The 16,433-nt window shown below is 38.4% G+C and overlaps 2 protein-coding genes across 2 annotated transcripts; one reads left to right on the top strand and one right to left on the bottom strand.

Moving 5' to 3' along the window:
* Positions 1–46: 46 nt before the first annotated feature.
* Positions 47–5,855, bottom strand: LOC120560157 (trichoplein, keratin filament binding). Its single transcript, XM_039802370.1, has 13 exons — positions 5,714–5,855; positions 5,278–5,473; positions 3,835–4,045; positions 3,680–3,736; positions 3,272–3,340; positions 2,474–2,647; positions 2,263–2,375; positions 2,102–2,168; positions 1,829–2,001; positions 1,669–1,750; positions 1,400–1,585; positions 880–1,023; positions 47–773 (listed from the first exon to the last, which is right to left on the bottom strand). The coding sequence occupies exons 2-13, from the start codon at positions 5,466–5,468 to the stop codon at positions 741–743; spliced, it is 1,500 nt and encodes a 499-aa protein (XP_039658304.1). The 5' UTR covers positions 5,469–5,473; positions 5,714–5,855; the 3' UTR covers positions 47–740.
* A 3,595-nt stretch (positions 5,856–9,450) lies between these two features.
* gltpa (glycolipid transfer protein a) lies at positions 9,451–15,728 on the top strand. The gene is made up of 5 exons (XM_039802177.1): positions 9,451–9,912; positions 12,626–12,684; positions 12,786–12,919; positions 13,009–13,159; positions 13,314–15,728. The coding sequence occupies exons 1-5, from the start codon at positions 9,810–9,812 to the stop codon at positions 13,494–13,496; spliced, it is 630 nt and encodes a 209-aa protein (XP_039658111.1). The 5' UTR covers positions 9,451–9,809; the 3' UTR covers positions 13,497–15,728.
* Positions 15,729–16,433: the final 705 nt, after the last annotated feature.

The raw sequence follows: 16,433 nt of genomic DNA, 5'->3' as shown, positions 1-16,433 counted from the left end.
TATCAGGTTTTACTTTTCATTGCCTCCATACAAAATACTGAAATTATTTGATTTTGAATAGTTTTATTGAAAACCATCTACAAATTCTGGATAGAAAATATACAGCTCTAAAAGTGCAAAGAAATCAATTCTTTTCTACATATACGTTTATGCGAACCAGCATTAAACATCAAAATGGTACAATATATGTCTTTGCTTTATACTCGCATGTCCATATGGACATTTAAAGAGTTATTGGTTGACAACATTGTTCATTCTCTTCATACTGGCTGTGAAAAGATCCCCTCCACAACACAGCTCTAATGTAAAAATTCACACCCCTCTAGCTGTGCAAAAATGCATTTTAAAGTTTGTCAAAGTAAATATGAAGCTTCAGGAGTTAGTCAAATCAAGTAGGTATCTTCTAAAGTTATCTTTTTAGTACAAAATGATCTCGTGTTACTATCTCTCCGCTGTGGCTCAGCCAGAAAACACAGTAGCAATAGAGCAAACAGAGAGAATATTAAAAAGAAAAGATCTACTTGGTTTGATGAAGTTTAAAATGCATGTTTACATTGAATGAGGACTGTGGTTTTTGTCCCCAATCAGTTACTTTGAATCACGGTAGGCCAGTATGAACAATTACAATGACCACTAACTTGACACACTTGAAAAACACGTGAAACTATGTTTAAAAGGTATTTACAGGTAGAAAAATAAACATCTCACAATTCAGTTTTGAGTTCAGTCTTGCAGGTTGCTCATGTCCAGGCTGATCGAGGTCTGCTGTGAACCTGAAAGGAACAGTTCCAAGCATATTTTAACATTGAAAAGCATTTTTACCTGAAATGTGAACATTCACGATCATCAGTTTCCTGCGGCTTGAATTTCATAGTTTACCTTCTCCTGGTATCCTTTCCTGGCCATCCTCTCCATCTCCCGCCTCAGCTCCTCCTCCTGGATTTGAAGAGCCTTCCTGTCCTCCTCCTCCTCCTGCTCTATCCTGCACTGCTCCTCCCACTGCTCCTGGCGCTGCTGCTCCACCTATACAGTATATACACAGAAACAACTTTAGGTCTGTTTTATTCTTTTTAAAAAGAAGCATATAATCTGATGCTGTGTTGTGAGTTGTAATGCATGACAATTCACTCAAATGTATTAAGCTGCTATCGTAGCATAATTTTTAGTCGTTCAGGTGCATTCTTGGTGTATTTCTATCTTAAGGCAGCGGAAAGTGATCGCGCCATTGACCAACACAAACCTGGTCCAAAGTCAATAACACAGCATTTCATTGTTACTTTAACAGCGCCAGGCGCTTCGCACTGTGCTCTTAGATCGTTAAAATAGGGCTCTATGTGTCTTTAAGTTTTACATTATTAACTGTGTTGTGTGGAGGAAAAGTGCTATGAAAACACAACACCTGAGCATTTATCTCTTGCATCCGTGCGGTCCTACGGCACTCTTCTTGCTCCTTCTCCTGGCGTCTGGTCTCCCTCTCCCTCTCCAGCTCCTGGATCAGCTGTTCTCGTCTCCTCAGGGACTCCCCTTGAGCCTCTCTGTTCTTCTGCATCTTAAGCTCCAGCTGCTGCTGTCTCCCTGACAGTACCTTTCCAAGAACAAGGAAGGAGAGCTGTTGTTTAGTAGTCATATCTTTTGAATTACATTCATTTTGATTTTAAAGCAATTCACCTCTTGCATGAGCCGTTCTCTGGCTTTCCTCTCCTTCTCCCACTGTGCTTCTCGTTTCTCCCAGACATGTTGAGCTTCTTCTCTGAAATGGATGAGATACATTGGTTTGTATTTGCGTCCCTTCCTGCACAGTCAGAGCTTTCTGAATCTTGGTGCTCACCTGTGTAGGATGTCGAACTCAGCCTCCCTCTCCCGCTCCAAATGAAGCTGCTCTTCAATCACACGTTTCATCCAGGCAGCATCAGCGATGGCTCTTTCCCTTCGCGCAGTCTCTATCCTCCTGTCCTCCTGCTGTCCATCCAGCAAGGCTGCCAGGATCTTACGGTCAGCCTCCTGGTGTGCACAGAGGAATTCGAGGAAGGTGTGAAAGCCAGGCAAGTTAGATTACATGTAGAAAAATGTACTGTATCAAAAGAGGGTCAAGTAGACCAACCAGCTCCTCCTGCACTTGCTGGGCTCTCCTCTTCAGCTGAGCGCGATATTGACGGATTAAGAAATGCCTGGTGGAACACAAATCCAATGAACCCAATGCCTCACCAGAATAAAGTATCATATTACTTGTGATAAGTTATCTGCAGAAAGAGCATCTCTTACCCCATCTCAGACTTCTTTCGCCTTTCTTCCACCTTTCTCCTTTCCTCCTCTATTTTCTCCAGCTCCCATTGTTTGACCAGCAGAGCCTCTTGCTCCTTCTTCAGGTGAGTTGCCTGAGACAAAGAAAAATGTTGTTGTTGATGCTTAAAAACACACATCTTCAATATTATTATATTTTCCAGCAGAAATACTTTGTCCAAGTTCTAAATACCTCCTCTTCCCTCAGCTTCAGTTCTTCCATCTGTTTGCGAAGTTCCTCGGCCCTCTTCCGCTCCTCTACGTTCCTTTTCTCCTCCGCTTGCTTCATCCTCTCCAGAGCCTCTTTTCGGGTTATCTCGTACTCATTTTCAAAGCGTTCCTTCTCTTTTTGCTTTGTCAGTTCTTGCTACATGTTTGGAGAGATGGGTCACTTACAGTAGCTGTCTAAACTTTCTTAATTATGTACCACATTGACGGGATTAACGTGAGTAGATTTCAGACTCGATACTGTGCTCACAGATGACATGTGCCTCGTTTAATAAAAAATTAATTTGTTACATAAATAATTAGTCGCGTAAAAAGATAATGACAACCGTTAATGACTTGAGGGTCCTATGTGTCATCACTGACTTGAGGGAGGTGATGCTTAAGAGTACTAGAGAGTGATTTCTACATAATGTTTTGAGTAAAATTGAGTAAGAATCTATGAGAAGCCACCTTGGCAAAAATGTAATGCTTAACTTGCACGTACATATACATACATATAGTACATACTCACACTCATATACCCTCATACTCATATAGATGCTTACTTTATGCATGCATGTGTATGTGCATGAAAGTGCTTAGTACTGGTATATATGCATGTGCAAGTCAAGTATTTTGGCCTAGGCAGTGTCTCATAATAACCATGTTAAGATAAAAAGTGTTTTTTACAAGGACCTACAGTTTAAACACACGTATTATCCTTAGACAGTTAGATAAACAGACATTGAACTGTCTTGTCTGATAGATGTGATGAATGTCTTACCTGTTTCTTCTCAGATATCTGCTCCTGCCATTTGCCGACAACATGATCTTTATGTAATGCCGACTCGACCTGTTGACAGATTAAAAGAGCGAGTAAGGACGAGACAGAGATACTGATGAACCTGACCCTTAGCGGAAGGGATACCAGAACATTTTATTCTCTTAAGTCAACACTGGATTCGGGTTAACAGAAAGTCATGGAATATCTGCATCACAAGCCCTATTAGTTTCCAGATCAAGTGGACGTCTTGACAAAAAGTGTCCGTTTTCTCCTCTTGTGGAGCTCTTCAGACGCACAGGATGGTTACAAGATTCCTGAGGCAATTTATCACTTCATCAACAGTGAGACTTATGAAGTAAGAGGTTTGGCAACTTATCACTTTTCCATTAATAGTTTAAACTTAGCAACCTCTCGCAACTCTGTGTTGTTTTTCTTCCAGTGCTCCTTCAGCAGCTCTTGTGCAAGCTAGAAATAAAGAAAAAAACATAACAGGGATTATACACTTCTGGCAGAGCACCGTGAGCAGTACTGAAAAAAAAATACAACTAATTAAATGCAACTACCTTTTTTCTTCTTTCCTCTCTTGCCGTACGAAGCTCTTCAGTCTTTTGCACCAGCTGACTTGCCAATGTGTTCCTGTCAGGAACTACTTCCCTGAGTTCCGCCTCCAGCTGGTCTTGCTCCTCTTGAAGCATGGCCCTTAGCCGATTCCTGCGCTGCTCAAGACTGGCCTTCTTTTCCTCCTTCAGTCTCTGTTTATGGAATGCCGACATACTGACGGAACGGAGGAAAAAGAAACATTAGTTGTTTTTCTCTGGCTTCATTTTCTGTCATTTGTCTGCTGAAACCAAGAGGGTTTCAGAGACATACTAGAAGAGAAAATTCTACAGGTATATTTATGACATTTTGTATTCACACATATTGACACACAAACTCACAAACACACACACACACACACATATTATGCAAGGTTACATAGATTTAAGGGTAGACACGGATATTTAGTTTCTGAGCCCAAAACACAGACTGTGTATGTATAACAAATAACTAAACACTGAAAAAGAGGCCTTCCACACTATTGCTCGTGGTAAATTTAATTAAAATATTGGTATACGTGCAGTTTAGTGTCCCAAATTCTCCGTAACGTAACGCCATTTGTACAGGTCCTATCCTCTGACCAATCGACTATCCTAACCTTAACCACTCCAGGTCAAATGCCTAACCCCAAACAATCGAGCTGCTTCGCAGGGCGGGTCTTGGCGTGGCCATAGTGGAATTTGGGACACTAAACTGAACGTAAACCTAAAATATCATTACTATTACTATGATATTTCATAGTGGAAAGATTTTTTTTTTAATTTATGAATGTACTTGTACATTTCTGTCATCACTTGTGAATGTTCTCTATACAGTATGTTATTATCAGCCCTTACTATTTACACATGTAAGAGGACACCCTCTTTTAAATAATGAGAATTGTGTTTAAAAATGAGTTGGACTATTTTTTACATATATAATAATATCTAACTATAAATATTTGCATGAACAGCTTCCTTTATGTGGCCACACTTAACATCAGATTAGTCAGAACAGAGAGAAAAATCTAAACCAACCTATTTTAGTTGTGCCAAACAAAGAGCCGATGTGAGCCTGAACTTTTGCCCAAATATGTACAAATTCACTGGGAGCAATAGTTTATAGATTACTGTCTCTTTTTAAACATTCATCATACAGACACCACCTTATATACAAAGGATACTTACAGAGCCATCTAAGTGAGGGCAGTGAAAGAGAAACGTTGTAGAAATACTGTAGTAGCCTCTTGGCAATCATATTAATAATAAACATGAACATGGAACAGAAAACTGTCAAATTGAAGCAATTCTCTTGAAATGAATTGCTTTATTTTATTTCCCCACTGTTGCAGATAGTTTTTTTGCAAAGCAATGATAACAGTATGCTTTGTGTGGTCACTGAGTCAGTCCAGCTCTGGTGCATGCAGTTACCTCTGCTGGAAGGACTGACGGGAGCTCCACACCGCCTGTCTCTGGCTGCGGACACTCTGCTCTCTCAAGTATTGAGCATGCAGCTCCCACTGCTGCCGCCACCGGGCCTCCTGCTCCCGCTGCCGGGCCAGCTGTCCGGCCAGCACCCGGGACCGACTGGGCACATGGGCCGAGAGGCTCGGCAGAGCCATAGATCCTGAATCGTAATTAACATACATTATAAGAAGTTCACCCCACTCCTAATTAACGTTGCTTGACTTATTAGTTAGCTTTAACACTACACTATTTGTGTGGGTTTGACGCTAAAGGCCACTAATTCACACAGAAAATAAGTAGCTAACGCTATCGTGTTACCTTTATGTCTTTGTATTGGGTCGTGTAACGTTAACGCTTGTTATTTAAGGGCTTTTCAGCTCGATAAATAACACTTACTTACCCTTTCGATGGTAAACTTAATTGCTTTCTGTTGATATTTGTTAAAAACAGTCGACGTTTTGCATTTCTACACAGAAAAACCGCCGCTATTCAATGTTATTAGTATTACATAGCTACCGATACACTTCCTAGTTACCCCCACGCTACGGGATGAAGTAAAGTTCAAAATTGCCTACTGGATTAAAACGCGAAACGCATTTCCGTTATTTATTTAATTTTAATTATACATTTCAGTTATCCCTGTAGTGTTTTTAAAAACATCCAAAGTCGAAGTCTATCTTTCATAAATTGTACTTTATTTTCTATTATGATTGTAACCGAGGGTTTCTTATAATGTCTAGACCTGATAGTCTATGGTCTAGACTCAGGTTTGGCTGTAAAATAAAGACACGGGCTTCCTGAACAAAGACGGCAATGCACGTCTCATTTATTCAACCCATGATTCAACCCCAACACTAGCCTGGTTGACACCAGACCCTTCTCAGTTGTAACCATATACTTACAGTCAACTGGGAAGTTCGTCAGGGTTTTCCCAGGCTACCCCAACACAGTCTTTTTTTATTTATTTATTTTTATTAGTAAAGAACATAGGTACATCACCAGTATGTGCATAGGCCTATACAAAATGTCAATAACAGAGGTGTATATACAGAAAAAAAATATTTGTAGAAACATTAAGTCAAAATGTATCGGCAGTACATGAGAAATGTATCAAACACAATTCCAGTCTTAATTGCCTTCTTATTTTGAATGTCTCTTATAGTGTTGCCGTATTGGTGCAGTTCTTGAAAAAAGTGTTCAAAGCTCGGTTTGGAGTCCGCCCATTTCTTCTTGTGAATGTGGAATTTTCCCAATAACAAGATTAATTGAACGAAATAAACAGCATCATTGTCCATCTCATTGCCTTCAAAACAAATAAAAAATATCTTTATCCTTAAATTGAATTAATTGCCCAGTGTTCCATCTTATAAGATGTTGAACATCAACCCAAAATATTTTAGTATACATACAGTGAAAGAACAAATGACAGATTGTTTCTTCTTCTAATTCACAGAAAGTAGGCCTACAAGAATTTTCAATATCAAGTTTGAATCTCTTTAATGTCCTTTTTGCTGGATATATTTTATGCAAGATTTTAAAAGAAACCTCTTTTACTTGTTATCAAGACAGAATTTGTCTCCAATTAACCCGATTTTTTGCCAGTTCATTTCTCCATAGATTGAAGCCCAAAATAATCTTCCTGAGCGTAGAGTTACCTCTTGTATGCAATTCCTGATGTGTTTATTTGAACATTTATTCTTGGTAATGTCAACTTCCCCAAGGAAAATTTACCACTACTAAGCCGATTGATCACTGACAGTACTGAACCTCTAAGAAGTTGCAGCACACTCCTCGGCACAGCATCAACAACTGCATATTCTCTTGGCGTGACTGCTAACCGGAATTTGGAGAGGAATTAATTATACTTTAACTGCCTGTCAGCATTAAGGTGTTGTTCAATACAATACCATTAGCAACCCAATTTCCATAATACAGAGATTTATTTTTATATTGAATATCCTTGTTATTCCAAATGTAGTAATTGGTTGGTGTAAAATGATGCTTGTAAATTAATTTCCAGGCCAGCAGAGCTTGTTTATGAAAATTTGATAACTCTACAGGTAATCTATCAATTTCGTTAACAGAAATTTAACTCCACCAACTAAACCAAATACATATTTAGGGAAAGTATTCCAAATAAAGTCCTTTTCTTCAATCAAATAGTTAACCATTTCACTTTGAAAAATTTCTTCTAATGTTGCACAGGATGTCTTTTCTTAAGTAATGGTATCTGTTCCTCCAAATAAAGTTGAATAAGATTTTATCTAATATTTTGGATATTTCAGAAGGGATGTTTAATGATAATGATACATAGACAGACCTGGATATTCCTTCAGCTTTAGATAACAAAACTCTACCATTCAATGAAAGATCTCTCATCAACCACATATTGAATTTTTATTTTTTGTTATTTGTTCAATTATAGGACTGAAATTTAGGTTACTGCAACATTTTTCATTCTTATCAATGATAACACCCAGTTATGTAATTGTATTCTTCATAGTGATTCCCTCTACTTTGGATAGGTCACATTCCTTAAGTGGTAGTAAAACAGATTTACTCAAATTCATTCTTAAACCTGACTCATCCAAGAATTCCTTAATACAATTAATTGCTTTTATCACTTCATGTCTATTAGCTAGAAAAAAATTTTGTAAGGAAATTATACCTTGGAAACTACCTTTTTAAAGATGTATAGCCATCATTTGTGTAACAATGAGGAATAAGAAGGGGCTGAGTGGACAACCTTGTCTTATGCCGCGACCAATATCAAATCTAGGAGTAATAATAACTTAATAATAATAATAATAATAATAATAACTTTAAACATAGTCGGTGACTCATGGTATCAAATGCCTTGTAAAAATCTACAAATAAAATAAAGCTATTGTCCAATATATATTCATCATATCCAACAAATTGTATGTTATAACAAATATTTCTTCCTGGCATAAATCCAGATTGTTCTTCATCAATAAAATCATCCAATCCTGATTTCAACCTTTTAGCAAAGACCAATGCGAATATCTTAGCATTATTATTTAACAGACTAATTGGTCTCCAATTCTCAATACTCAGTTTATCTTTTTTTTGGTTTAGGAATCAATTTAATAAGACCTTGTCGAAGAGTTGGAGGTAATTCTCCTTTTCCTATGGCTTCTACAAACATAGCCACTAAAAAAGGTGCTAATGACTCATTAAATACTTTATAAAATTCACTTATCAACCCATCATTCCCAGGAGATTTATTTTCTTTGAGACAGTCATTTTTGTACAACCCCAACACAGTCAACGTCAGAAAATACAAAACTTTATCCACTTCCGTTTTTGCCGTCACAATAAAAGCTCTATGTTTACTGTAACTTCCTCTTAACCTTCAACTGAGAGGTCTAACAACGACGCTGAAGTTGGATTCCCAGCTTCCGATTCGGCAGTTAAGGGGAAATTTAAGGGGAACTTAAAACTGTCCGATTCAGCAGGGAAACATAATAAAATAAAATAAATAAACATTGCTACAAGTGACTGATCCTCCGTTTTTTGAACCTCTTACTGTATTGAATGAGTGTTAGTCATTAAGGTAAATTATTAATTATGTCTAAAACACACTTTTAGATTTGTGAAAGCTTTATTGTCTTTATGAGAACGCAATAAAGGGAGATTTCACCGTTTTTTGCATACGTAGACCACATTGGACAAGGTCCAGATCCAAAACCACAATTCCTAGACTACTTGTCAAATCTGGACCACATTATCCCAGAGAGGCTAAAGAGTGTTAAAAACACAGCTTCAGATTTGTGAAAGCTTTATTCTATTTGTGAAAATGCAATAAAAGGAGATGTTACTGTTTTCTGCATATCTAGACCACATTGGACCAGGTCCAGATCCAAATCCACAAGACCTACACTTGTCAAATCTGGACTAGATTATCCCAGAGAGGCTACAGGATCTGGACCTGGTCCAATGTGGTCTAGGCCTACATATGAAAAAAAACAGTAGAATCTCCCTGATGAATATGCTTAGGCAACCACTAATCTGTAGAACTACACTTTGAGATGTTCCACAAAATTCCATTAGTTGGCAGTAGGCTAAAGCAGCATGATTAAACGCAGAGGAAGACTAGTCAGCTGATTAGAACCACATCAGGTGCCCTTCTTGTTTGTTCTGGACTTCTGTCTAAGCGCCGTTAATCGGCCCTTTTAGACTACCAGAGGTGGCGATGACCCGCATCTATCAGTAACAAGTCGATCACATGAGCCGTCGGCTGGATATTACGCCACTTACCTGGGTTCAGTGTGTGTGTGTGTGTGTGTGTGTGTGTGTGTGTGTGTGTGTGTGTGTGTGTGTGTGTGTGTGTGTGTGAGCGCGCGTGTGCGAGTTTCGGGGTGGGGTATAATGGCACACAGCTTCCTCTGGTGTCTCTGTAAATCCGCAGTGGAGGGTTGACATCTTGTTGCTATCTTTTTTTCTTTAGAGGTAAGAGTGTGACTGGACTAGAGATGGCTCTGCTAATGGAGCACCAGTTCAGACAGCTGCCAGCTGACAGACAGGTGGAAACAAGACCGTTTCTGGAGGCTGTGTCATACCTTCCACCGTTTTTTGGTAAGTGAAGTTCCAACAGTGTGACACAGTTAGATACCATGTAGGCACCACTGCCATTCCTGGATATAAAGTTATGTGGATATAAATGTGAAAAAAATGAATTCTCAGATGTCAGTGGATGCAGAGAGAAGTGTACATTTAGGCCTATTTCTATTCATCTTATTATAATGGTTGAGTTGTCAGAGATGTAAAGTTAGGCTACAGTATAGGCCAGATTGATGGCACTGACTAAGTCATAATTTCGTTTTATACATGTTGATGCATAGTACTGTATGATTTAAGCCCACTGACTGTTAAATTGGCTGAACATGCACACAAATGCAGTATTTTATCTGAAAAGTCTCCTGCATGGACCTTTACCACCGTCCTACATCTTTCATGTGGAATTTGTTTAACTTTGATTAATAAACACAAAACTTGTTGTGAGGGAAATCTGTCACAACACTTCCATCGAGCCAAATGAAACATTCTCCCTCTTTCAAAATTCTAATCTTTTTTGGATCGTATTTCTCTCCATCAAGCTGTCCACAATCCTTCAGCATGCATAATTTAATCCACTGGCCTGGATTTTAAGTTGTGAAAATTGATGTACGGTGTTGAGTTCCCCTTGCCCATTCACCAGCGGCATGGTGCATCAGGGCATCTTTGTGCGGCTTCATTCTGTATTAATATGCCAAAGGTCCTCTATTGAATTTGCCATGTGAAACCCTTGAGAGGAACCAAGTCTGATGTCGATATTAAGCTCTTTCCTCCTTGTCGCCATTGTTTTTACTGACCTAGAAATTTCTTGGCCAACTTTCCTACAAGTCATTAAAATCCTGCACACTATCATTGTACATTCACACAGGTGTTTTAAATTAGTGTGCCTAATTAGACCTCTTCTTCAGGACTGCATGGACAGGACTCCATGACTCCCCCTAGTATTAAAAGCAGGATAGTTCATATTGTTATGATTCTTTTATATGGCGTTTAGTGATCTCACTTAACTCCCTTCATGGCTCTGTACAACTTCAACCTGAGAAGACGTCTAATTAGCCAGAATAATTAACACCTGCGGGTGTGCAGAGCCTTTAACGGGCCAAGAACTGAACATAATGTTTGTTGATACAAAAGTAGTCAAGGAATTATTCTTGCTAGAAGTTTATATATTTTAGTGTTTCTGTTTTATAGATTTAATTGTTACTTGTCAGAGTAACAATACAGATGCATTGTGTCTTTGCAACAAAAATCTTGTGAGGAGAGTGGAAAGTATTGAGAAAGCCATACAAGATGAGGATGTCTCCGAAACAAGATATGGTGCTATCATTGTTGTGGCGATGCATCACATCAGCACAATAGAGCAGACTTTTTTGTCATGAGTAGTTTCCACTAACAGCTCAGGAGCTGAAAGCTGTCTGTTGTGCCAGTGGGTCAACCAGGATCCGTGTGTGGTCGGGGCTCTAGATGTGTCATTGTTCGCCATCCCGTCACCAAATAGCCTACTCCTCTAGTAGCCTAATTAAAGGACACCTAATGATAATACTGTGATGATGTGTCTGTGAAAACAGCAGATACTGAGGGACCAATGCAGCTTTGTAGAGTTATTGTAGGCCACAACAGTGTTTTAACCACTTGGGTACGTTCCCAGTATTTCACAAAGGGCAGAAACATGGTCCACGCAACTACGCAAACGCAGACATTGAGCTGCGCAAGGTCAATTTCATGCGTTTTTGCGTTCTAGAATGTGTCACCTGAAAATTGTTACGCAAGTCAAGCTGCAATCTGATTGTTGCTGCTAGGCGCACTATACCATGAAACAACAAGAGAAAGCCGACCCTTTCTTTTTGGGTTCAAAATAACCACGGCTTCTAGCTGAACATGTCTGTATATGTCGGCATATTTATGACACTTCTTCACCTCTTCATTTAGACAGACATCCTATCCTCCGTCTTCTTTTTTTCTTCCTTCTGTGCGAAAAGCAGTAGTACCACCTCAGACGCCATGTTTGTTTACTACTATAGTCATGGAAATGCTTTGATTAGCTCTATATTGAGGACTTAGCCCCTATTGAGGACTGATGTTTGTTACCTCCACCAGTGCGTAAGAGCTATGTTGACTGCAGGACGCACTTTTTTTCCAGCTGGGCCAGGCATTGTAATTTGCGCGTTTGTATACTTGCGTGGACCATGTTTCTTTCCTAACACCTCCTGAAAATCTTGTTTTTGCTAACCTTCAGTGGTTTAGCTTCTCACCTCGCTGCAGTGACATAGCCTACGGGTGTACACCGGGGCCCTGTGACGGTGTGGTGGTTACGGGTGCAGCAACGCACACTTTTGACTACCCAACTTCTCCCATCAGTGATGAAACCGGCTTGAAACTTTCAACCAGAAAGGGGTTCTAAAACACAGCTTTTCAGCCTGATGTTACTCTTTGCCTTGTGTAGGTCTGCTCGGTCCACCCCTTAACTAACGCTATATCACACATTGCAAATTCATAAAAGCAATAAAAAAAATAATATCCAACAAAAAGCCATGTATACAGACCTGCAGTCAGTCAAGTTTTTACAGTTACCTTTTTAGCTTCTGTGTTGATAGAGGTTGGTGATCACCATGAGAAGCTGTAAATTATGCTGATATTCTCGTTATAGGCTTAATATTTTTTGTTTACATGTGCTATATGTTGGTTTTCACTCCTTAAATTCTCAGCCACTGTCTGTGTAAATATTTCTCCTCAGACTGCCTTGGCTCTACTATTTTTGCACCAATAAAAGCAGATATATCTGGTAACATCACAGTAAGTATGATTATGATTATTCTTTCATTCTTCCAGAGTTAAATCTGTGGCTCTACTCTTACATCTTTTTTTAATTTTTTTTTTACTGTTTTACTTAATAGAAAATCAAGGCAGTTTTCGATACCAACCCAGGGCGGTTCAAGACACTCCAGCAGATTGTGGAGGCAGAGAAGGAAATACATGGAGCAGAATGGCCCAAAGCTGGAGCGACGTTGGCACTTATGTGGCTAAAAAGGTTTGAGAAATTTTACATTTTAGGTTTTATAGATTGTTGGGTAATATTTTAAGCCCATAATCACTGTGCATGTCTTCTTTGTCGACCAGGGGTCTACGATTTATTCAAGTGTTCCTACAGAGCCTAGTGGATGGTGAAAAGGATGATAGCAACCCAAACCTCATTCGAGTCAATGTCACCAAGGCCTATGAAATAGCCCTGAAAAGATATCATGGCTGGTTCGTGCAACAACTCTTCAAGGTGAGTTTAGAGTTGATAGACAGTTCTTTTATGAGAGCTACATATATAATGGAGCCGATGTAAAACTTTGTCTGTGTTATATGTTAAGAAATGTACCACTGAGCATACAAAGTGCAGTTGTGTATAAGTTTGGCATTTTAATTTGCTCTTCTAGGCAGCTCTTTTCGCTGCTCCATATAAGACGGATTTCTTGAAGGCCCTCTCCAAGGGTCGGGACATCAAGGAAGAGGAATGCTTGGAAAAAATCAGAAAATTTCTCATCAACTTCACTCCCACTGTTGATGCTATTTATGAGATGTACAATAAACTGAATGCTGATCTTGATTATACAGTGTGACTGCAGGAAGTTCCTCTTTCCTCCAGTGATCCACTTACAAAGTACAAAGTCATTTTACATTCTGCAGTCTACATTTTGACATGGTTCCCTTCAGGTCATCTGACGGCTCACTGTGGGAGTGTATTTATAATACTCTGTCGTTACACATCAAATATTTGTGTCATCCGTGTACCTGGCTTTCTCGTTACGCCTTTTCCTCACTGTTGTTTGACTCTGAGGTACGTTTCCCAAAGCAGCTGCAGATTTGAACGCAGTATTTCTTTGTTCTCTATTTAAAGAGTCATGTTTCTTTACAGGAAAAACTATGATATTGATATTAATACATATTTTTATGTACGTGATCATAAGATAATTATACCAAGAATCAAAATGCTACTCAACATATGTTTTGGAACCAGGACTGTTCCAAAACTTAAAAAGCTTAAAAAGCCTTAAATAAGTGAGTAAGGTGTCAAATGTTGACAGATTTAATGAGCCACATCACTATCAACACTGATTAAAATACCAAAATGTAATCTTTGCTGTAATCATTTGTATCTTTTTTATAGTGATTTTAAATTTATGTTATTGTTATATATCCCGAGATAAGATAAGGGCTGCATTTACTTTTAATTATACAAAAAATTAAAAAATGACTAAACAAGAATTTAAAATGTGATAATGTGTCTTAGCAGTATAGTTTGAAGTAAAATGATCAAATTCCAAAGCACATAATTTACAGACACTTTGGAAAACAAGTCATATGTTTTCATCTTACGCAATGAATACTGTGTAGTTGTCCAATTTTTAATGAACAATTTTCCTTCTAAGTTATTAAAATTAAACTAAGTAATTTATTAAAGGTTATAAAAAAACATACAAAACACATGAATAGAATATTTTACCGCCGTCATATTTCAAAAGCTCCCAGAATACAAGAAGCCATGCATAACTCTTCTGTTTCACCCACCCCCCAGGTTAAGAGTCTGGGTGTCATCCTTGACAGCACACTATCCTTTCAACCCCACATCAGTAACATTACCCGCTCTGCCTACTTCCACCTACGAAACATTAATCGCCTCCGCCCCTCCATTACCCCCCACACTGCCGCCATCCTTGTCCACAGTCTCGTCACTTCCCGTTTGGATTACCGTAACTCTCTCCTCTTCGGCCTCCCTCACAAATCCCTCCATGAACTTCAACTGGTTCAGAATTCAGCTGCCCGCATCATAACTCGAACCCCCTCCATCCACCACATCACTCCTGTCCTCCAACAGCTCCACTGGCTCCCGGTCCAGTTCGGTATCCAATTCAAAGTCCTCCTGTTTACATTCAAGGCCATCCACAACCTGGGGAGCAGAGCATTCAGCCGCTCTGCTCCCCATCTCTGGAATTCATTACCATCCCAACTTAGAAACATCGATTAATTCCCCCATTTCAAATTGCAACTCAAAACACATCTGTTTAAAACTGCCTTTTCCACTTGATGTCAATTGCTCTGCCTCTTTCTGTTTTTATTGTTGTTGTATTCTTTATTTTTTTGCTGCTTTTAATGTCTTATGTATCCCTGTACGGTGTCCTTGAGTGCCGAGAAAGGTGCCTTTTAAATAAAATGTATTATTATTACTATTATTATTATACACGGTTGTAAATGGCTTCTAATATTGCACACCTGTTTAAGCTGGAGCTACGGAGAATTTCAGTAACCATGTCAGCTTCATGCATTCAGTCTTTTATCTTTTTTATACGTCACTTTGTACAAACAAGGCGGGCTAATTAAAAACTACGTTTAAATACGTCTTTTATACTTCCATGCTATGCAGGACTTGAATATGAGTATCTTAACTAATGTTCTAAAGCAATGCTTCATCAGCACTACATGCTTCTCTGTCCACTCTGCTCTCAGGCGTTTACATAAAACTGAATGTGTATTTTCTTTAAACCTCTTTGTTGAGGGGATATCAAGGTTGCATTATGACTTTTTGCCTTTTACACGGTTGTTAGATAAAATTTCAGATGCTTGACGAAGCTAGATTAAATGTCAATAGTGATACTTTGTCAGCGTCCCACCTTTTAAATAAGGTTATTTTGGTGGCCTTTGGCTAGTCAGTACTGTTTTGAGTGTGCTAAAATGCTTGTCTGATGTGTCTCTTGTCATTGAAATAATGTTGCAGTGCATGTATAGTGTAAAATAACAAATCTTGTATTTTCAATTTATGTAAACCATAATTTGCAATAAAATATGTGCAATAATTCATGTGATTTTCTTTACTTCTTGCGATCTCTACAATTTGACACCACTGTTTTCCCTTTACATTACAGACTAGAATGGGCAATCTGAAGTTGTGGAAAGTAAATATATACAGTGTATATATATATATATTATGACACGCAGATTATATAATAGTTAAAATGATCTTCATATATATATATATATATCTATATATATCTATATATATATATATATATATATATATATATATATATATATATATATATTCACTTCCACCAGCTGCAACAGCTAAATGCTGTTTACATGTTGGTGCATCAGTAATTATAATCCAGTAATATAATGTAACACTTTCTGCTTGACTTTTACTTGTAACTGAGTATTTTTACAAAGAGGCCTTTATACATTTACTTAAGTAAGTGATCTTCATACTTCATCTTGCATTGTGTCTTGCCTGGAGGGGTCAGCTACAGCAAAGGGAGAAATTAGTTAATATTTTACGATGAAAAGGCTTTAACAGTTATAAATAAACACAAGACAATAAACTGTTAGAACAGGGGTACTTCTTTTTATTGTGTATGGCTCTTTATGCTCTCTTTGTCTGTCTTACCGCTCCTTACCTCCAGAGATTTATTAAACTACTTCATTGTGTGAATTTGAACTGCTGAGAAATGGGGCAGTATTTGTGATTAATTATTACAGGAGGCATGTTGGTTGGTTTATTCAGC

This window comes from Perca fluviatilis, chromosome 6, assembly GCF_010015445.1.
Source record: "Perca fluviatilis chromosome 6, GENO_Pfluv_1.0, whole genome shotgun sequence".
In the NCBI taxonomy this organism is placed as follows: Eukaryota; Metazoa; Chordata; class Actinopteri; order Perciformes; family Percidae; genus Perca; species Perca fluviatilis.
The sequence above is the reverse complement of the archived record's forward strand: the minus strand, read 5'-3'. Positions and strand labels throughout refer to the sequence as shown.